The following is a 22,511-nucleotide window of genomic DNA, read 5'->3' as shown; positions in this document are numbered from 1 at the left end:
ACACACACAGACACACACAGACACACACAGACACACACAGACACACGCCCCACTTTCTTGAGAGTGTGATGAAGTGTTTCCTATCATCTCTCTTCTTGTCCTTGTTCTTTATCAGCCTGTGTCCTTGGTTCAGGCAAACATTACTGGACTCTAATCAAATGTATATTAACTCAGAGGAAGAATTTAGCTTAGTTTGAATTGGTTTCAGTCACATTAACATGGCTGTGTCGCGGTTATCACCGTCAGTGAACTAATCATTGTCTCCAGAGGAGAATCATTCTCGGAGCGTCCCGATGGAGGGGTGTCGCGGCTCGGCCCCCGGTGGACTTCGTGTTGAATCCTCTGCTTTGGCCGTGGAGTCGAGAGATGACTGAACTTAAGACTCAGGCTGGAAATCCATTAGTGACTCATTCAGAAAACACAGGAATATTATGAACCATTGATTATGTATTAAATAATACCTGGACCCTACAGTGATGGTGAAAACAACGAGGGGGGATTTCTTTTCTCTGAGCGAGCGAAGGTGGAACTGTCACTGACAGGAAGTGCTAGCTTTGTGTTCACTGCTGGTAGTCGAGACATGTGACTGATGAGAACCAATCAGGAAGAGAATGTCTGCGTGAATGAAGTTAACAGTGTGTGGGATGAGTCAGTTATTACACAGGCAGTTCAATCAGCCTTTCAAGAAGCCATTACATCTGACTGGTTGATGACAGACACAATAAAAGACTCGGTGATGAACTCAACATCGTGACACAGCATCTATCCTCCCAAGGTTCTGTCGACTGGTCTCACACCAGTCCAGACTGGTTCTGTGGTAAAGGAACCAGCTGCTCGGGGCAGTGATTCCAGGAGCCTCAGTGAAATCACAACTGATCCAGGAACAGTTCTGCCTGTGGCTCCGAACCATCTCCGTCCTGAGAGAAGTGCACTGTCATTACCCTTCCACCTGAGCAGCACTGACCAGTTACTACACGGTCACACCACTGGTTCGGAGACCCGTCCCAGTTCACATCTGCCTAGATGAGCTGGTTGACACGGATCCTTCGCTAAGGACTTGTTTAGAAAGTCTACTGTCAGTTTGATGAAGTGAGGGACAGTAGCAGCACGTCACCGTGTTCGAATCCCACAACACAACAAAGTCCGTGTCCCGCCTACAGACAGAGAAGAGCCACCGACTCACTTTAAACTTTATAAAGTTCAATAAGCGACTCGACCATCTATCAAGGGAAAGTTACACGTGTTCCTGCAGGGTGAACTTGACCTTATTACTTATTAGAGTTTCAAGATGAGCGTCAAACATCATGGAGGTAAACGCAACAGTCTTCACTTCGCAGCCGAACTGAGCAGAAGAAGCTAAAGACGTGGATGTGTGAACGGAACGTGTGCGTGTTGAGTGTCTGTGTCACGGCTGGTCGCGTCCAGCTGGACCGGGAGATCTGCGGGCGGAGTTCTGTGCGGAGCTGGCCGCATAGTAAACAAGTCGTTAGCTGCGCAGCTAGCGCAGGCTAACGGAGGCTAACTCCGCTAGCGTCGCATCGGAAATGAAGGAAACAAGTTTCTGTTTCGAGTCAGCATAAGAAACTCCGAACTTTGTCCGCTCCGCCTCGTGTCCGGTGGAGCCCCTGCGCCTGGGAGCAGGCGCCATGTCGGGCTAGCGGGGAACGTTAACTCGGAGCCTGACAGCCCGGGTTAGGCCTCTCTTCCCCCGGGCAGCTCCGCTCCTCCTGCCCCCGCCTCGCACTCACCCTGGTGGAGGTGATGTCCATCATGACCTCCTGGAAGGCGGCCGTCTCCTCGGCCTGCCGCTGCGTGTGCAGCGCGATCTTCTCACTAAACTTCCTTGGGTTCGAAGCCCCGGCCCCCGGTCCCGACGCGGGTCCGGGTCCCGGGGCGCAGCCGCCTGGACCCGTCGCAGACATGTTCACCAGCGACGGGACGAGCTGACGTAGTGGAACCAGCTCCAGCACAGAGGGGCCGCACGAGCAGGACGCATCACTCCGACCACACTTCCGAGGACCAAACACACAGACCGGCGCGCAGCCAGATCTGTGTCGTTATAAATAAAATTCTAAATAATAAACTTTATATTCACCTTAATAACACGATTCATCCGGCATGTACCTCTGTGAATCACACAGAACTACACATCAGAATCAGAATCAGAATCAGAAGTATTTATTGCCAAGTAGGTTTACACCTACAAGGAATTTGCTCTGGTTATTGGTGCATACAATGAACATAGAAACATAAAACGCAATAAATACAGCATACATAGGAAAAGCAATACAAAAAAAAAAAAAAAATAGAAAACCAGTATATATTTACTCATATACTAAACCAACAAGAAAAAATGCATCCATTTAAAACCACTTAATACGTACTTACATAACAACATCAATTATACCAGACTCAAAGTAATCATACTGACAAATAGATCAATAAGCTGTCTGTCTGTCTGTCTGTCTGTCCATCTGTCAGACAGACAGCGGGCAGGCAGTCTGTCCATGGCTGCCCACTGCTCCACGTGGGCAGCCATGGACAGTTCCCAGGGAGCAGATTTTGGGAGAGTGAGGTGCCTTGCTCAGGGGTACTTAGTTAGTGGGGATAGGGAGAGGCCTCTTGGACTTGAACCGACCCAGGTCTGGTCTATCCTCTAGTCCAGGTAGGTTCTGGTCAGTCCATGGAACCAGTGACCTTCCAGTCTGATGTCCACTGCCTCTCCATTCTGCTCCCTGTCCAGCTCTCTCAATACAAACGTAGAAGAATAATCAAACTTAAAAGTATAAATACAAAGAAATGATGTAATAAATATGATGTGTTGCAATCTTTGTAATTGTCAGAGCTTCTAAAGTCAATTTAATTCCTCAGTAAAGACTAAACAGAGCTGGAGTCTGGTCTCCATGGTAACAGCTTCTCACCTGCACAGGTCAAATCAGAACAAGGCCCGCCCACTTTCAGAGAAGTCTGTTCGACTTAAACCGACCGGAGTGAGTCATCCTGTCAGACACATACCAGCTCTGACTGATCGGAGAAGGTGTCAGCGCGCCACCTGCCGGCAGATTCCAGCCACTGCACGGTTCCAACTTCCTGAGTCAATTATAGGGACGATCGTGATTGGTTCTTTCATTGGCGGCTTGTTAATACGGTGGTGGGGCTCCGCCCCCTCCAACATCTTGAGAACATAAGTTAATTAGATCATAATTTACTAGAAGTCCTGGTTGAGCGTTTTACAAAGACTCGTTTCTGTCTAAATACTTTCATCAACTGAAGGTTTCTAAATATCCTGACGCCACCTTTTCTATCCTCTCAGGTATCAGAGGAGGAGAATTAAGAACAAACACATGAGTGTCCTTATTTTATTATTGGGAGGAGAGGAGATGAAAGATGGGAGAGAGGGGGGGAGAGGAGGAGGAGAGAGAGAGAGAGAGAGAGAGAGAGAGAGAGAGAGAGAGAGAGAGGGAGAGACCAGGAACACTTGTTCACCATCAGGTTTCGGCTCTGAGGAGTTCTGATGGAAACGATAACAGTGTAAAGATGCTTTTGATTATAAATAAAAAATAATAATAGTTGTTAACCTGCAGCTCTGGAGTTGGAGATAATGCTGCCATACAGGCGCGTGCACAGACATTTTGGGGGCCAGGTGCTCAAACCAAAAAAAAGGGCACTCATCGCCAAAATTATGAAATTAAAAATAATAAATAAATAAACAAAATTATGACATTTTCAACTTATATATTTATTTTTGTTGACAAACTAACTGAAATCATCAAATTGAATAAATAAATGACTAACAGGCAGAAACAGAAAAAACAAGGCCAACTGACAGATCTGAAGCATAAGCAGCATTACACTAATAATATACCACAATATCATTGACTGTCATGTAGCTCAACTTAAGACCTACCTTTCATTTTAATAATTACGATTTTAAATGAAACAAAACTAGTGAACTTGTCTAATTTGTAGAACAGTAAAAGTGCCTTTAAATGATCTGTCTGTCTGTCTGTCTCTCTCTCCCTCTCTCTATTCATTAAACATGACAAAGGAGGAGGAAGCCAGTGTAGTGAAGCTAACACAGGAGACATGTGGTCTCTCTCCCTGGTTGTCTTCAGGACACGTCCTGCAGCATTTAGAACAAACTGCAGAGTCTCTAACGACTTCCTGCTGGAGCCGGATAATAAGGAATTACAATAATCACGTCTGGACGGAACAAAGGCAGAGTGTGTCCTGATCATGTTTCCTCGTGGAAGCCTTTATAATGTCTATAAAACAGGGCCAAGCACAGAGCCCTGTGGAACTCCGTGCTTCACCTCGGGGCGCACAGATGACTCATTGACTAAACTCACACATTTTGAATAACTTAACTTCTTTTTCAGAAGTGACAAATGCTGTTTTGGTCTTTGACAACGTGTTTTAACAGCTATATTATCAATTGTTTGAAAAGGAGCTAAAGCTGTTAAGCAGACATAAGTGAGATTTACTGTATTGCTGTAAACTTTCCAGTCTGTAGAGGAGGAGTTATCATGTATATGATAAATAATGTGTATATATGTCTGGGAGATTCTGACAGGATGTTTGTTCTTCAACACTTTCAATTGATATTTATTTACTTTCATAATCAACAAAAGCAAGTCGCTGTTGTGTTTCAGTCACACCGAGCCCTGCAGGGGTTTATTAACACAATTTGTGTATGTGTGCATGTGTGTGCATGTGTGTGTGTGTGTGCGTGCGTGTGTGTGTGGGGGGGGGTGTGTGCGTTTGGTAAAACTTCTGTTTAACTTGAATCTGACTCATAAAACATTTTACAACAGTACAGAAATTTCAAAAGCACGTATCCCAGATATCATACGGATGTTGGCCTCTTCTGGTCTAACAAAATATAGAACTACTTGGGGCCTCCTTTGGTTGACATGCAGGATTTCCATGGTTCACTTGTAGCCCAGATCTGGCAAACGGCCCAGCTGCCATCATTACATGCAGGATGTGGTCTGAATGTGGGTCACAGGGACGTGGGTCAAATCTGAACCAAAACAGTTTTGCTATGTGGTCATGTTAAAGAAAAATACTGGATCCTGACCAAACTGTTACCAGTTCTCTCTTGACCTATTGAGCAGTTTTGACCGGGTCATTGAGTAGTAGCACCAGCCTCCTCACAAATGGACACACAACCAATGGAAAGAGATGACAACATAAAAGAAAACACAACTCATTATATTCCACTGATGCTTTTTATTGATTATACACTTTCACAATAAAGGTAAATGAACCTGACTTTTATTCTAAACAGGTTGAAGTTCTTCTTGGATTTCAAAATCATACCAAAGCTCTACAGGAGGATCGACCCCATCTCTAACCCACATGGTGGCGCTGTCACCAGCTGCATCTCTATAAAACCTTATAGCCCACTCTTCATAGTCTGTATAGTCTGTAGAGCCCTAAGGAAGCCCCGCCCACACATTCAGCTGAGGATATCTTCCATACCTCTGCTGCAGAAAATCATTTACACCCGACAGGAAAAACAACCCAGAAACCCCCGAATCAAGACCCAACGTATTCCCAGCTTAGAGAGGATCAGCATGGACGTCTGGTTGCTTCATGTATGATTATATATGAATATTTCATGAGCCATTATAGATCTTTAGAAAGATCCATGACTCTTCCTGAGCTTCGGTCGTTCTAAGCCTCCATGGAAACCTGAGAAAATAACCAAACCCAAGTTATGGTCAGACATTGATCTTGATATCATACAGATGACCTCACCATCCTGTCCAGAGAACTGGAACGTGTTGAAGGAGAAACTGTTGGATGTTCCCTGTCCGTTGTTCTTCACCTTCACCGTGGAGTCAGCGGGGTTAGGGCAGCTACTCAAACAGACAGAAGAGCAGACATGAAGGATGAAGGGTGTGTGATCCCCACAAGCATCTCTGTGTGTCTCAGCCATTGACTATTTAAAGATAGATGACATGAAAGATCTAAAAGAGTATGCCAAACTATCTGGATCAGGTCAAACATTGGGCTGAAGGCGGGTTGGTGCCAGAAGAACAGAATCTCTGTCGGGTTCGGGTGAGACTGGGTCAGCCTCCTCTCAGGCTGGGTCGTGATTGGTGGAGCTCATGTATCAGTGAGACCTTGATCCCGCTCCACCATCACTGGGATCTGGGATATTGTTGGCTTCATGTTTGCACAGTGGGAGGAAACGGAGACGTAGCGTCATGCAGTCTGTGATCTCACCCTTTGATTATGAGGTCATATCTCAGGGTTCCGTTCGGGCTGGGCTGGTCGGTCGCCCAGCAGGAGTCCGTCACCACTGCAACCATTTCGTCATCCAGCCCATCAGCGCTCAGCTCCACCCACAGCTTCTCGTCCAGTTGCATTTCAGTACGTAGTTGTAAGGCTTCCTTGAAGCTAGGGTCCTTGAAGGCCTTCATGGTGAGATTGTAAATCCAGCGTCCAGAGGTGATCTGCTGGGTGACGGAGCTGGAAGGCAAAGACAGAGTTCAGTTCAGTCTTCATCTCTTAAAAAGTACGTTAAGCTCAGTTTGTGGTTCTCAAAGGCGTCGCCTCTGGAACCGTACACCCAGCACACACCTGTCTTTGAGTGTGAAGGTAAAGGTCCTGATGTCCGGCTGATCGTAAAGACATGAGAAGTCCAGATGAACCGAGTCCTGACGGTTGATAATGCCGTACATGGAGCTGTTCCGGTTCACGATGGTGTCTGAAGAGGATCTGGCTGTTGTTTGCCTGTAGGGACACACAGAGACACACATTGTTACTGCACCTTCATTTAGACATTTCAGACTGCAGCAGTTCCTGAATGTTCTCCTGAGAGGTACCCACCAGGATCACTGCTCCACAGGCTTTCTTCCTGTCAAAGCCGAACGTCACCATGTGGGTCTCATTGTCCATTTCACCTTTGCAGGCCTCGTCATTGAGATGTAAGACAGAGAAGTCGATGCCTTTGTCCTCCAGGAGACATTTAGCCATAGTCAGCTTAGCAGCGTTCTGCTCGCAGACCATTGGCTCTCCTGACATCATATAAAGATCAGTTAGCTTTTGTCCAAATAGCAGGAAGGAGGAACATGCAGATGTTAATTCAACGTTGATTTGAACATCTTTTCAGGGGCTGACCCACGGGCACTTTCCAGAGATTATATCATGTCTCTTTAGCTTTACTTCTTAATGTTAATACATGCACCAAAAGGATTGTTAACATTTATATCATGTTTGGAATTATTTGGTGCCAAATCTCTTCATTGAGCTAAAGGAATTGAACATGCAGCCAATGAAAGACATAGGGCCTCATTAAGAGGTTTAGACCATGACAGGTGACACATCATCTATTCAGATCCTCTCATTCCTAAAGTGAAGTCTATGGATATTCCAGTTATTCCATAAATCTGAGACAAATGATAAAAAGAGTTGTGACTCTGTTGAGTCAAAGGCGACTCACCAAAGGAGCCGGTTGAGTTGTACTTGGAGGCGAACATGGCCCGGCAGACGCAGCCGGTTCCCCCGTTGTTCTTCTGCCCACAGAACTCGTGATCACTGCAGAACGTGTCCTGACAGACGCCCTGATAGAAAGCAGCTGCAAACACACACAAACACACACACACACACACACACACACACACACACACACACACACACACACACACACACAGGTGTTGATCTCAGACATTGATCAGTCTCACAGAAGGTTCACAATGTCAGTACATGTGAGTGCATGTATCTGAGTCTGATTAGACCAAGCAGGCCTGTAACGTGTAATGTTTCAGTTTCAGTGCTGAGATCTGCAACTGGAACCTGAACCCTGTTTTTATGTTGAAGTGGAGATAACTAGTCTTAATTTAAACCATAAAACAGAAGATACTGAGTCACAGCCTTACAGCATCGGGTCTCTGACTTCCATTCCTCCACTGTGATGTTGGAGAGGCTGCAGGTTCTGGCGTACGCCTCCAGGAACTGGCACTTGAGACCATCCCCTTCAGGGTATTTACACAGCGTTTGTGTGCAGGCAGTAATGAAGGGTTCTGGGTCATGTTCCATGTTGCAAGCAGTAAAGGGATCCTGCTTCAGGAGGTTACACCTGTTCCAGTGATGCAGAGGAGAAAGAATAATTACTGTTCAAAGTTACAAAGTGCTTTAACAGTTCAAACAAGATAACATATGACAGGACAGAGGCAAATACAATCAGTCAATATTACAGAATTCCAATCAAATAAGACTCCCATCAATAATTTAGACCGTTCCTATGGCACAAGAAAAACAATGACAGTTGATAGAACTTCCTGGTGGAGATGTAAACCTCACTTCAGAGACAGGTTCCAGTCGTGATCCTCAGATCTTGATCAATGTGGCTCTTTCTAGAATCAACCCACCGGTCTTTCATTTCATCAATCCAGCAAATCTGAATTAAAGTGAGCTGTTCTGTAAATGTTCTGTAATACCGGTGAGGATACATACATGAAGGTGGAGCTAACTAGCTAACTGTAGGTAGACGTAGTGTACTAACTTGCATTCAAGCTAAAATACTGCTAATGCTAATACTATGCTCTTGTTTTCACGACGTTGTGGATAGAGAAACCTCCAGTTCGTCTAACTCCAGGATTCAGAACAACTTGGTTCAGTTGCATTTACCAGTCAGTGGAGGTGCTGCAGTTGATAGACGGGTCCGCAGCCTCTTTATACTGCTTGTCACAGCTGTGGGGCAATAAGCAGCATCAGGTCAGTTCATTTTATCTGAGCTACAACTGGGCTGGTGTGGTACGCTGTGTTCGAGGTCTCACCCGGTGTCACTGTGTGAGGAGACCTTCTCATCCCTCACAGTCCGACTGGAGTTTCCACAGAACCCGTGAGCGTCGTGTCCATTTGGACCTGAGCAGTTTCAGAAAGGAGAACGTGACGATCCATGAACTTTGCAAGTGGAGCCAAACAAAGGCTTCAAATAGTGACGAGCAGATCAACAGCCTTGTGTTTAGCATGTGACTCAGTTATTAAGAAAGAACACTTAGTAGAAACATGGCAGATGCTGGTTGTGATCAAATAAACCCATCAATCAGCACTTTAATGCAGATGATGCCATTTGATTTGTTCCACAGATCAAATGCAAGTACAGAAGTACAGAAGTTTAAATTGTACTCATATCACTCTCTATACCACGTCATACAAATATGATTCTCGTTGGGTGCCTGATGAGCACATGACTTTGACTCCATACATGGCACCTTCAGCCTCATTACTAAGAATCAAGGATTTACATTGTACCTGTCAAGTGGATGAGAGCGATGGAGCCATCGAAGTGGACAGAAACTGTGAAGTTGGAGGCTGACATCTTAGCCGTCACTCCAGTCTGGTCCTTGGTGAGCTCCCACCCATGGACCACCAGCGCTGTGGTGTTGAGTCTGAGCTCTCTGGTGTCAAGCTTCATCCCAGCAGCGGAGCAACGAGTCAGACAAAAACACCACGAGCAACATGTTGAATCCAACATGAACTTTTATCATAGTTAGCATGGTTTTCATTGTTAAAGAAAGAAACAAGCGTCACAATCATCTGTCTACTGATTATTCCAGAAGTCTCTCTCTAGAGAAACACTCATCTCATGTCCAATTCAGTACATATTTATTAATTTAATATATTAAATTAATAAACTCTAGTGCTCTGTATCGACGTCGGCTGTGGATCAAGACGACAGCAACATCAGCAGATTCTCCAGTTCAGGGTTCTTTCACCAAACGTTGAATCAACAGGTGAACAGCTCTTTGTGCAGCAGCGGGTTCTATGGAGCGTGACTCACCAGAGCTCGACTCCCTTGTTCCAGAGAGATCTGAACTCCCCCTGCGTCCAGCTGCAGGATCACACGTTTCAAGAAGCTGACGTCTTTCCGGCGTCTCTCCTGGAAGACGCCCACCACCTGGAAGCCGGGGACGGATGTGGACCTGAACAGAGTGTAGCCATGCGGTCCGGCACAGCCTGGACCTGCCCAGCGAAACCGACGACCGAGGAGCCGATCACGGTGCACACGTTGTTTGGGATGATGCAGCTGATGGAGGCGGAGGAGCAATTTCATACTGAACAAAACACCATCAGTGTTTGGTAACGACTGAAACTCATGAAGAACTTATGGAATTTGATGTTACCTGCCCTTTCCATTGCAGGACTCCTTGGGACCACAGACACTGACAGCAGCAACTCCACCCGCATCACAGGAGACAGTGGAGCAGATGCTTGGGTCCAGACCTGTGGTCGTCCTTATCTTATAAACAACGCCTAGAAGTCAGGAAAACTATATTTAGGTGTTTCAAAAATCACCAAAGTCTCAAGAAAGCTTAATGGTGATTTAGAACATTTGGTTTTGGTTTTGTGGTAAAAAAAATGGATTTTAATAAACATTTTGTTTACTCACCAGAGCGTCTACAACCGCTTAATTCTGTGTAGACATATGAATTTGTGAATTTGTTACAGTCTCTAAACTCTGTTTAGAGACTGTAACAAATTCATATGTCTACACAGAATTAAGCGGTTGTAGACGCTCTGGTCTCTAAACTCTGTTTAGAGACTGTGGTGCCATTGACCTGCTCCTCTAGTTCCTGGAAAGTGCCAACAAAACAAACGTGTAGTAATCGTCCAAGACTTCGACAGATATATCGTTAATAAATCGTTAAACACGAGACTCAACACAACCAACAGAACAATGACCAACTCACACCGTCATACTCTCTGATTAATTTACTCACGACATGAGAAGCAGTGAATCCAGATGACGTCCTGATTGACAGAACCGCGTCTGGCAGAAAATTGGCAAATTCCATCGCTTTAACCTGAGAAGAGAATTTGGACAAAGCACAGGGAAGAAATGTTTTTAAAATCAGAGGAGCTGAAAACAACATGTGTCAGAACAAGTCCCCGTCTGATTCTCACCATCATTTGTTGACTGAAAGTTCTAATAAAGATGAGACATGTTGAGGTTTGTTTCAGGTTCGGTAGATTTTTATGGAACCTAGATCCAAGTGGGAATTTAACTCGGTGAATGCTCAGCTTTCCACTGTCAGCCGCTCCTCTAGACAACAGGATGCAGTCGTTCTTGATTCCAGAGCCGTACTCGCCATTGAAGCAAACAGTCACTCTGTTGGCATTGAAGCTCACCTGTTGGACAGGGGGAGACACAACATGGATAATAACATGTCAGCTTGTAAACATTTGATTAGTTAGTTATTTACGTAATTGGTAGGTTGATTAAAACCAGTGACTGTTTATTACTCACATATGCTTTGTCATATTTCTGTCCATAGTAGGTGATGGGGCAGGAGTTGATGTCCCACTGAGCTGAACTGGTAAAATCCTGGGTCGTTGCCGTACCTGAAGATATTGAGACACGTGGTTTTTGGTTTGATCTGTTGTTACTTTTAAAGTAAACTTAAATCTCACGAGTCAATTTGTCGAGGTTTATTTTTTGTTTAATGATTTAAGAAAAATAAAAGAAGGTCATATTTTCACAGTAAAGGTCTGACCTCTTGAAGCTACATTACTCTGTTATGAAAGATGTGTCTCAATTCAGAGGCTGCGTCCGTCAGAGCTTCCATTAGAAGCTGATTGCTTCACTGTGGCGTGAATAGACTTTCTCATTGCTGAGCTGTTTCAAACGCATCCTTTCATCCCAGAGGATCAAAGCAGCCAAAGGTTGGATGCATCCTATAGCTCAACTTATCCCAGGATTCAAATTCTTCATAGGGTTTCTTATTTTATTGTGGATTTTAGGATCCTCTGAATGAAAATATTATGTTATGTTAATATTAATTCTGGTAGAACATCAAGTGACACTTTTCTACTTCATTAATTTGTCGCTCATCTGTAGGAGGCTTACTAAGGACATCTTGTCAGTGTGAATGAAGTGAGTGCTTGTGTGTGAGTTGTGTAACCTCTCACCTGCGAGCACACTGAGTGCAGCCAGGTGTAATATGTTGAACATGCTGACGGCCGATCGGGATCTGAAACACAGTTACACACACTTGTAAAGTCTCCGTTACACTTTTTCCAAACTGAAAATTGTGCAAAAGTATAAAATGGACTGATTTAAATTGTGATGTTTTTCATTTTCTCCTCTTCCCCCAAATCATGAATAAAAGCATTTTTGAAATCCTTGAGATGTTTCACCTGACGGCTCCTGAGGCGATAGACGCTCTTCCACTGTGAAGTAAATCCAGTCACTACTTTAATGATCATTTGCATCACAGCAGTGGTCTAACATTTAACTGCTTATCAGCCGTCACTGTCCCTTGTCCCTTTCTCAACTCGTACATTCAAACTGAATTCAACACATTTGCATTTATACATTTCTAAAGTGATCTCAACTTCTTTATTTGATGAATTCAGTCGGAGAGACCGAGAGGAACAACTCACATGGGAACTAAACATTCAGCCTTCGAGCCTCCAACTAAATGACATTAACACTGTTAACACAATCTGTGGGACCATCGAGAAAATTTATAAATATATACATTTTTCTATTTTTTTTAAAACAACAATGATCCAAACGTGTGAAAGAACCTCGTAGCTACAGAGTTTCTCACTTGACCCAAAACAAAAGCACAGGGTGCGAGTTACCGTTTTATTAAAATGTTTGTATTGTCAGATCTGCAAATATCACTTATTCTGAAAGATTAAAGATTAAAATATACAAACAAAACCAGGAAAACTGCTTCACAAATAACGTTATTATTATTGTTATTATTAACAATAATTATTTATTTATATTCCAAAAATCTGAAAAAACACGTGTACATATAAAAAGTATCCTGTCTTAAAAGTCATTGTTACTCATAAACTGGCAGGAGGAGAAGTTTCCAGGTGGTTCTTACCGTGGTAGGAACTGAAGTGCAGCAGCTTTGTGTCGGAGGAGACGTTTCACCTTCGGACCGATTGGCTCCCTCGTCCGTCTGTGTGGACGACTCAGGTCTCTGTCTCACACTGTCTCTGTCCACTGCTTTTATCCTCAGCCCAGTCACCACGTTCTGTTCTGGTCCTTGTGACCAAACTGGTTTCTGTCACGGAACATTCCGGCCTCCGGACACTGTGTAATTAACTGAGTGTCACAGATGGAGACTGAGATGACAACCTGACAGAGGTCAGGGGTCAAGCTCATAAACGCCATCGTTCACAGATTCCTCCTGAAGGAGCTCAGAGACTTAATGAGCTCCAACTATTCATCAGTAATATGACTCAACACAGAATTCAAACAGTATTATGACTCAAACTACAGGTTTTTACAGCGTTGTGGATACTTCTCTATTGTAAACGGCTCAGATTGGTCTGTAAACATTTTAATATCCATTCCACGTTTATTCTGAGAGTCTTTAGAGTGTCGGTGGAACCCAGAGAAAAACTATAAGATGATAAATGCTCCTTCGTCAGCCACCATGTTCGAACCCAGAATGTTCTTGATGTGAGCCCACAGTAACAACCACTGCACCACCGTACCAACCAGTCCAAAGAACATCCTTCATCTATACTGCTCATGCTTTAAGGGTCATGGAGGGGGGGGGTGATCCCTCTCACCCTGAATTTGCTTCATTGCTGGAAACTGTGTAAAGTTCTCTTGGAGATCCACTGTGAAGATCTCCAGCTCCTCTGGAGAGACGGGACAGCTGCTACCCAATCACACTCTGAGCTGATCTCGCCCTGCCGCTTGAAGTGGAGGTCATGTAGGTGTGAGGTTATGTGAACTAAGAAGGCCGTCAAAACTAAATTCTCTCTCATCTTCCAAAACCTGAGCAATCTGTCTGTCCGTGATTCTGCTGCTGTTCCAGGAACATTTTGATTTCATGTGGACCGGCCCAACAGGAGCTGGAGCTCTGCCTCAACCATCTGACATCACAGAGCAGCAGGCGCTCATTTGAATCTGCACCAACCTCCATCAGGACTTCTGGAAGGAGGCCATGTTGATGTGATGACCTGAGAAAGTAGATCAGTGTCATCACAGTATTCATAACCTCTGCATACTGCTCTTCAGAGAGAGTAGAGCACAGAGCAGACTGTGGAGAGAGAGAGGGAATGAGAGAGGAGCCAGATACCTCACTGGGCTTTGAGTTCATTCAGTTCCTCGTCCTCAGCTCGGACTGCTGTGGGGACGAGTCTTCAAAGTGTCTGTGTTGGTTTCATGATGAAGTTTCAAACTGTTGCTTTACACAAGCGCCACAGACTCAGAGCTGTTGACGGCTGTATTTATATTACCCTCTATAACACAAACTTTATACAACTGGTTGGACCTGCTCGCTTTTTTTAAAAACTGTCGTGCAAGAAACATGAAAAGAATCCAGAAGCTGAAGTGATGAATGGATCTGGTCTGGAATGGAACGGGGCAGGAAAGAGCTTGACGGCCTTGTTGTTCAGGTCTGTCACTTCAGATTTAGCTCCAGGGAAGAAGACGGTTTGTCCAACCAATCACAAAGTGCAAAAAGTTACTGCTTTGCATAACATTACAGCCTTTGAAGAAGCCTTTGAAATGGAACAGTCTGGTTCCACCGCTGGGACACAACCGGTCTTCAAATGGACACTTTTATTTATTTATTTATTTGTTATTATACTATATTCTCTGTACTTTTGTGTTGTGTTGAAAACTCAATAAACATGTTGTTGAGGAAAAATGAAATGAAGATGGACGACACATCTCAACTTCCTCCTGTCGCACATGAATAGTAGAATCTGTGCAGCAGTGGTGGAGGAGTCGAGCCACAGCCCTGAGGTCCCGCTGATAGAAGCTCTCCACCAGTTACGAGCTGATCTCAGATGTCCATGACCGAGATGACAGCGTTTGTATGAAAGATATTTCAGGGGGATGTTTGTGGGAGGAAGTGGAGACACGTTGTCCATCTTCATTTACAATCTGTGGTTTACATGTCGAGCCTGACGGGGGAACGATTAACAAACAGAGAGGAAAAGCTTCGTAAATCCAAAAAGAAGAATGCTGAACAGTGGAGGGAGGGAGGGAGGGCGGGTGGCATGAAGTCGGGGGAATAGATGATGGAGAAAGGAAGGAGAAGTTTGGTGGTTGAAGAGATAGAAAAGGGTAAAGTAATAACTCACAGTTTAATTCACAATCAACAATCCTCTGCATATCTGTTTTGAACTTATACATATATATATATATATATTTCTACAGAATTCAGATTGTCTCTAATATATTAAATTTTATTGCATTGTATTTGACTTTTTTTACATTAAGCTCTTTTACATGGTTTCATTTGAATGTATTGTATTGTATGTATTTCTAATTACACTGCTGAGCTGACCTGTTCTTGTCCTTCTGCACTCTCCATTGTACTGTTTAACCCTGGATTGACATGAATATGACAATAAAACCTGAAACTTGAAACCTGAAGAAGGAATTTGTATAAAAAGTTGGACATAAGTAAAAAATAGAGACGATGTGGGTATTTTTATGCTTAATGGGGGGGGGGGTGATAGACACACCTCGGTTCAGAGGTAATATCTGCAAACTTGTACTGTGAAAGGAAAATAATCATACGTTAATTCTGACTTTTAATTTACTGAAGGTCACTTTTTTAAAACATGACTTAAAACAACATCCCAGGTTTTATTTTGAAAGTTTCAATGTGTTCTGTAGGGAACTGGACTCGCTTCATCTTCAGACGTTTCATCGCTTGTTCCCTTCTCACTGACTGAGGGTCACAGGGATTTGACCTCTGTGGGTCCGCACCTGTCGAGAGGCCTTCTATCAAACAGCCGAGTTGTTTGGACAGAATTCATCTTAGCTTAACAAAACTTTGGATGTCTGTTTTAAAGGTTTACCAGTGGGTCAGCTGGAGGAGTAGTATCTGCTCTACAGCTGGGTATTGTCTGATTGTTGCAGAGTTTATTCTGATAGTAGAAATACAAGTGGTAAATATAGTGAATACAACTGACAGTGTAAAACTCACATGACGTAACTTCATCAGAGATTTGAAGCATCAGGAAGATCGAATAACATGTTCTTCATTTCGAATCTGAACACAGAAGGTAAAAGAGGAATCCATGTATTTTCCTTCATTCAAGAATAAATATGTCTTAATATTATATATATTAGTAAGTACTGTGGTTATATGAAGACAAGGACACTGGCAGGTGCGCAGGATGACGTCACACAGGCTCCTACTGGTGGTTTGCAGGTGCAAGTTGTGTCATGATGTAATGTTATGTAATGTAGTGTCATAATGTAATGTAATGTAATATAATATAATATAACGTAATATAATATAATGTGATCTAATGAAACAAGTCAACACGACATTAAAAGCAGTTCTTGTTCTACACGCACCTCGGCTGGTGATGCAGGGACAGAGCTCACGTTTAAAAAGTCTCCTGCCTTCCCGTCCTCCTGGCTCCCAACAAGACTGAGCCTGAAACCATCCGATCTGGGATGTCCCGGGATGTCCCGGGTTGTCCTGGGATGTCCTGGGATGTCCTGGGATGTCCTGGATGTCCTGGGATGTCCTGGATGTCCTGGATGTCCCGGGTTGTCCTGGGATGTCCTGGATGTCCTGGATGTCCTGGATGTCCTGGATGTCCTGGGATGTCCTGGATGTCCTGGGATGTCCTGGGATGTCCTGGATGTCCTGGATGTTCTGGGATGTCCTGGATGTCCTGGATGTCCTGGGATGTCCTGGATGTCCTGGATGTCCTGGGATGTCCTGGATGTCCTGGGATGTCCTGGATGTCCTGGATGTCCTGGGATGTCCTGGGATGTCCTGGGATGTCCTGGATGTCCTGGATGTCCTGTATGTCCTGGATGTCCTGGATGTTCTGGGATGTCCTGGGATGTCCTGGATGTTCTGGGATGTCCTGGATGTTCTGGGATGTCCTGGGATGTCCTGGATGTCCTGGATGTCCTGGATGTTCTGGGATGTCCTGGATGTTCTGGGATGTCCTGGGATGTCCTGGATGTCCTGGATGTCCTGGATGTCCTGGGATGTCCTGGATGTCCTGGATGTCCTGGGATGTCCTGGATGTCCTGGATGTCCTGGATGTCCTGGGATGTCCTGGATGTCCTGGATGTCCTGGGATGTCCTGGATGTCCTGGATGTCCTGGATGTCCTGGGATGTCCTGGATGTCCTGGATGTCCTGGGATGTCCTGGATGTCCTGGATGTCCTTGGATGTCCTGGGATGTCCTGGGATGTCCTGGGATGTCCTGGATGTCCTGGATGTCCTTGGATGTCCTGGATGTCCTGGATGTCCTTGGATGTCCTGGATGTCCTGGGATGTCCTGGATGTCCTGGATGTCCTTGGATGTCCTGGATGTCCTGGATGTCCTGGATGTCCTTGGATGTCCTGGATGTCCTGGGATGTCCTGGATGTCCTGGATGTCCTTGGATGTCCTGGGATGTCCTGGATGTCCTGGATGTCCTGTGGTCGCCGTCTTCTTAGATTATCCTCTTTTGTAAAACCTGTGAATAATATTCTGAGAAGCCCTTCCTGTTTCTGTAAATCATTTCTCCTTTGGATATTCGAGAGGCAGGGGAGACCATTGTGTTTTCTTTTTGTTCTTTTTGGAAGAAGGTAAATTAGTTGTGATAATATTGAATGTTTTTATTGTTGTGCTTTCCCAGACGCCTATTTGACCTGATGTCCTATATATTATAATATATCAGAGGGACCTGAAACTGAACTGAGGGTCAGAAGGTCAGAAACAACAAGGTGTGAACGAGTCCTGCGTCTCTTTACTTTTCAGATACAAAACATTGAACTTCAGTCAAACACTCTCCACCTGTTCCCACCCGAGCCCTGAACGTCTCTGTTGTCTCCTCCACATGGACCCGTTACACATGGAGAACATCTGTGTCACGTGTGAAACATAAACAGGCTTTTGAGGCGTCTTCCAGATTTTTATTCATAAAAAAGACTTTATTCATCAGACCAGTGTGTGAGGTTCAGGAGGATCAGCTGTGTCCCGGCCCCGCCTCCTTCAGAGGACGTGGGCGAAGGCCAATCAGAAACCACACGACTGGAGCACCAGCTTCACCCACAGCTAGGAGCTGATGTACCGTTACTCACCCCCCCCCCCCCCCCCTTCTACATGGGAATATGGAGAATCTGGATTAAAAAGTTTTTAATGTAACTACAACTTCACTCTTGAAAATATCTTTTTTGCTGCAATATTAAAATTGTACTCAATTAACTTAACAAAAACAAGACAGCACATTTACAAATGTCCCGCTCGGTGTGGACAGCAGGCGTCACGGACGCTCCTGGACTCGGTCAGCGTGGACAGACGAGACGCGGGTTCTGATTCGCTCGCTGCTCCCGACACACGATGCTCCTGATCGTCTGAGGAGGGAAACTCGAACAACAACCCAAATTCAGATTCTTCTCTGTTAAGCTCTGACTGTAAAAGTTGAACATAGAAGATCAGAATCCGTCTGTGCTCCGTCAGAGACTTCGTCTTCCAGTCAGAACCGTCTGCCTCCGTCACTACTCGTCCTCCTGTCCACATCTGGTTTGGTTTCTCACGTCTGTCCGTCACGTTCCTCCAGGTTGTGGAATCTGTAACGATCAAGGTCCGTTTGTCCACAAAGAGAAAAGCCTCGTCTGACACGTCGTCCTCTTCTCCGTGGTGTTTCCTCATTGGCTGTCGCTCTCTCCCAGCAGCCAATAGGTGGTCATCTTTCCTTTGCCCTTGACGTCGATCTCTCCTCGCAGCTCCAGCTGGAAGCAGTTGAACTCCAGGAGGACTTCTCGAGTCGCAGCAGACACGTGGATCTTCAGCGCTGCACAAACACAGGATGAGTAACGTGTTCGTCCAATCAGAAGCTGTTTGCTCTGAAGTGGGTTTGTGACTTTGAATCGACTCCACATTTCAAACACAAAGATGGTGACGTAGATGTTCTGTAGATCAATAATTCATACGTAAAACATTTGATCACTTTAGAAAATATGTATGTGAAAATATGACAGATCCCGAAACTGAAGCCACATCATCCAAATTGACCCCTGGTGGCCGGCTGCAGTATAGCTCATAAACCCCTCCCCCTCCATGTTAGCTGACGGGACATGGACCAAACTGAAGTAGACGTTTCTGTGGTTTCAGTTCTTATCTCACTGATGTTTGTAGAATGTGTTTGATTCAATTCTCAAGTCCAACAGACATCCGGGGGGGGGGGGGGGGGGGCAGGTTTTATATAACATTATTGTTAAAATATATATTATTTTTATGCAGTTGCTTCATGTTTAATCAAGCACATAAATCGTGGAGTTGTTTTAACTGTGAACTGACCTTCGCTGCTGGCCTCCATACGTGACGACGTGTTGACCGTGTCCCCGAACAGGCAGAACCGTGGCATCTTCAGCCCCACCACACCTGCACACACCGGGCCTGCGCACACACACACACACACACACAGACACACACACACACACAGACACACACACACACGTCAGACGCCGTCTACCAACCAATCAGAGTCAAGAACAGGTAGACTCCGCCCATGTATGTGATGACCACATCACAGAGTGAAACCCCCCCCCCCCCGCCTTCTCTCACCGCTGTGGATCCCGATCCTCAGTTTCAGCTGCTGCTCCACCCGGTGGCGGATCTTGAAGGTGCGGACGGCGTCCAGCAGGGCGAGGGCCATGCGGGCGATCTCTCGGCCGTGCAGCTTCCCGTTCCTGACCGGGAGGCCGGACACCACCATGTAGGCGTCGCCGATGGTCTCCACCTAAGGGCGCCACAGAAACAAGGATGATATATAGTCCGACATTTTTACAACATATCTTTTAAAATAATAGTATTTATACTATTTTCTATTTTCCTTTTGTCCTCTGAATGTTGCTGTTTTGCTTTTATTGCAGCTGCTTCTCAGACTTTCCTTTAATGAGACACTGGTTTGTTTCTGGAAAGATTTTATTTTGGAGATGTAACATTTCCACTTGATATTTATCAGCTGCGATAGATTGATTAACGTTGCAGTGTGGAGACTTTAGTGACATCTAGTGGTGAAGTGGCATGTTGCAGCTGACCCCCCCCCCTTCCAAACATGAAGGAGAACCTATGATAAACCTTCAGTTTTCATCAAAGCTTAAAGGGTGTTTAGTTTGTCAAGTTTGGACTAGTGTAAAAAACATGGCGGCCTCCGTAGAGAGGACCCCCCCCCCCCCCCCCCCCCCGCCCTCGATGTAAATATAAAGTATATTTTGATATAAAGGCCCATTCTAGAGTTAGGGAAACAACAATTTGTATAATTTTGATGAAACACACTTGTGAAAACATCACTAAGATTATTTTATATTATATTTCTGCCAATAAATCAATTTCACCTAAAAATTACACACGGGTGAAAATCAAACTCCAAATTAAAATCACCTGAAATAGATTGTGTTCATGTTTCTCACCTTGTAAACATCAAAGTTGTCGATGATGGCATCAAAACATGTGTAGAGGTCGTTGAGCAGAGTCACAACCTGCAGACACACAATCAGTCAGAGCTCAAATGTGGAGCTGGTGACAAAGTGACGGAGCTTAACTCCGTCATGTTCCTAAGTTTCTTTATGTGCACAAATTGAACAAGTAGAACATTTGACTTTATCTTGACTTTTTATTTCTGTGAATCTAAACGTCCTCTCACCTCCATCGGCGTGCTCTCTGCAGAGATAGAGGTGAAGCCCACGATGTCACTGAAGTAGATGGTGACGGAGTCAAAGGCCTCGGCCTGAACCGTCTCACCTCGCTTCAACTGCTCCGCTACTGAGCTGAGAGCAGGGCGAGAGAGAGAGACAGTCAGACAGACAGAGAGAGAGGGAGAGAGAGAGAGAGAGAGAGACAGTCAGACAGAGAGAGAGACAGTCAGACAGAGAGAGAGGGCGAGAGAGAGAGACAGTCAGACAGACAGAGAGAGAGGGAGAGAGAGAGAGAGAGAGACAGTCAGACAGAGAGAGAGACAGTCAGACAGAGAGAGAGGGCGAGAGAGAGAGACAGTCAGACAGACAGAGAGAGAGGGAGAGAGAGAGAGAGAGAGACAGTCAGACAGAGAGAGAGACAGTCAGACAGAGAGAGAGAGAGGGAGAGAGAGAGAGAGAGACAGTCAGACAGAGAGAGAGACAGTCAGACAGAGAGAGAGGGCGAGAGAGAGAGACAGTCAGACAGACAGAGAGAGAGGGAGAGAGAGAGAGAGAGACAGTCAGACAGAGAGAGAGACAGTCAGACAGAGAGAGAGGGCGAGAGAGAGAGACAGTCAGACAGACAGAGAGAGGGAGAGAGAGAGAGAGAGAGACAGTCAGACAGAGAGAGAGACAGTCAGACAGAGAGAGAGGGCGAGAGAGAGAGACAGTCAGACAGACAGAGAGAGAGGGAGAGAGAGAGAGAGAGAGACAGTCAAACAGAGAGAGAGACAGTCAGACAGAGAGAGAGGGCGAGAGAGAGAGACAGTCAGACAGACAGAGAGAGAGGGAGAGAGAGAGAGAGAGAGACAGTCAGACAGAGAGAGAGACAGTCAGACAGAGAGAGAGGGAGAGAGAGAGAGAGAGAGGGAGAGAGATGGAGAGAGAGAGAGAGTCAGACAGACAGAGTGCGAGAGAGAGAGAGAGAGACAGTCAGACAGACAGAGAGAGAGGGAGAGAGATGGAGAGAGAGACAGTCAGACAGAGAGAGAGAGGGAGAGAGATGGAGAGAGAGAGGGAGGACTGTAGTACTCACTGTGGTAGTATTTGGTAGAGCAGAGCCTCGGCCTTGCGTTTCTCTTCGTGGTACGCTTGTGTCCTCTCCTCCACCAGCTCCTCCAGGTTGTTGGCGTACTGCTCCATACGAGACAGAAGGTTGTCCAGGATGTTGGTCCTCGACTCCCTGCACACACACACACACACACACACACACACACAAGCACACACACACACACACACACACACACACAAGCACACACACACACACACACACACACACACACGCTTTATGGTACTTTGATACTATATGATACTTTGTGATACTTTGTGATACTTTATGATACTTATGATACTTTGTGATACTTTGTGGTACTTTATGATACTTTGTGGTACTTTTTGTTACTTTATGATACTTTGGGATACTTTGTGATACTTTAAGATAGTTTGTGATACTTTAAGATACTTTGTGATACTTTAAGATAGTTTCTGATACTTTAAGATACTTTGTGATACTTTATGATACTTCATGATACTTTAAGATAGTTTCTGATTCTTTAAGATACTTTGTGGTACTTTATGATACTTTGTGATAGTTTATGATACTTATGATACTTTGTGGTACTTTGTGGTACTTTGTGATACTTTAAGATACTTTGTGATACTTTATGATACTTTATGATACTTTGAGATACTTTGTGATACTTTGTGATACTTAATGATACTTTATGATACTTATGATACTTATGATACTTTGTGGTACTTTCTGATACTTATGATGCTCTGTGGTACACTATGTTACTTTGTGATACAGATACACATTCTGAGAAAGTGTTACTTTATTTCATTTCCAAGGAGGAAACAACACCA

General features: G+C 44.8%; 2 protein-coding genes and 1 pseudogene across 5 annotated transcripts in view; all 3 read right to left on the bottom strand.

The window, feature by feature from the left end:
- LOC133964802 (CREB-regulated transcription coactivator 2) overlaps window positions 1–1,922 on the bottom strand; it is a 19,177-nt gene extending 17,255 nt beyond the window's left edge. The window contains 1 exon segment of the mRNA XM_062399044.1: window positions 1,749–1,922. Coding sequence (XP_062255028.1) covers window positions 1,749–1,922 — 174 coding nt within the window.
- A 3,313-nt stretch (window positions 1,923–5,235) lies between these two features.
- LOC133964801 (uncharacterized) lies at window positions 5,236–11,968 on the bottom strand (annotated as a pseudogene).
- Window positions 9,923–22,511, bottom strand: part of LOC133965129 (atrial natriuretic peptide receptor 1-like) — a 32,663-nt gene continuing 20,074 nt past the window's right edge. For 2 of the 4 annotated variants that reach the window (XM_062399536.1, XM_062399537.1), the window contains 6 exons: window positions 21,682–21,828; window positions 20,615–20,738; window positions 20,382–20,450; window positions 19,534–19,708; window positions 19,267–19,365; window positions 17,871–18,760 (listed from right to left, as the gene is read on the bottom strand). In XM_062399536.1, the coding sequence (XP_062255520.1) occupies window positions 18,615–18,760; window positions 19,267–19,365; window positions 19,534–19,708; window positions 20,382–20,450; window positions 20,615–20,738; window positions 21,682–21,828 (760 nt within the window). In that variant the 3' untranslated portion in view covers window positions 17,871–18,614. Of the gene's footprint in view, window positions 10,043–10,139; window positions 10,270–10,736; window positions 10,821–10,920; window positions 11,146–11,263; window positions 11,359–11,925; window positions 11,988–12,857; window positions 13,070–17,870; window positions 18,879–19,266; window positions 19,366–19,533; window positions 19,709–20,381; window positions 20,451–20,614; window positions 20,739–21,681; window positions 21,829–22,511 lie in introns of those variants that run through there. The other 2 variants (XR_009923847.1, XM_062399539.1) reach the window with 2 other exon arrangements.

Source organism: Platichthys flesus, chromosome 11 (assembly GCF_949316205.1).
Source record: "Platichthys flesus chromosome 11, fPlaFle2.1, whole genome shotgun sequence".
NCBI lineage: Eukaryota > Metazoa > Chordata > Actinopteri > Pleuronectiformes > Pleuronectidae > Platichthys > Platichthys flesus.
The sequence above is the reverse complement of the archived record's forward strand: the minus strand, read 5'-3'. Positions and strand labels throughout refer to the sequence as shown.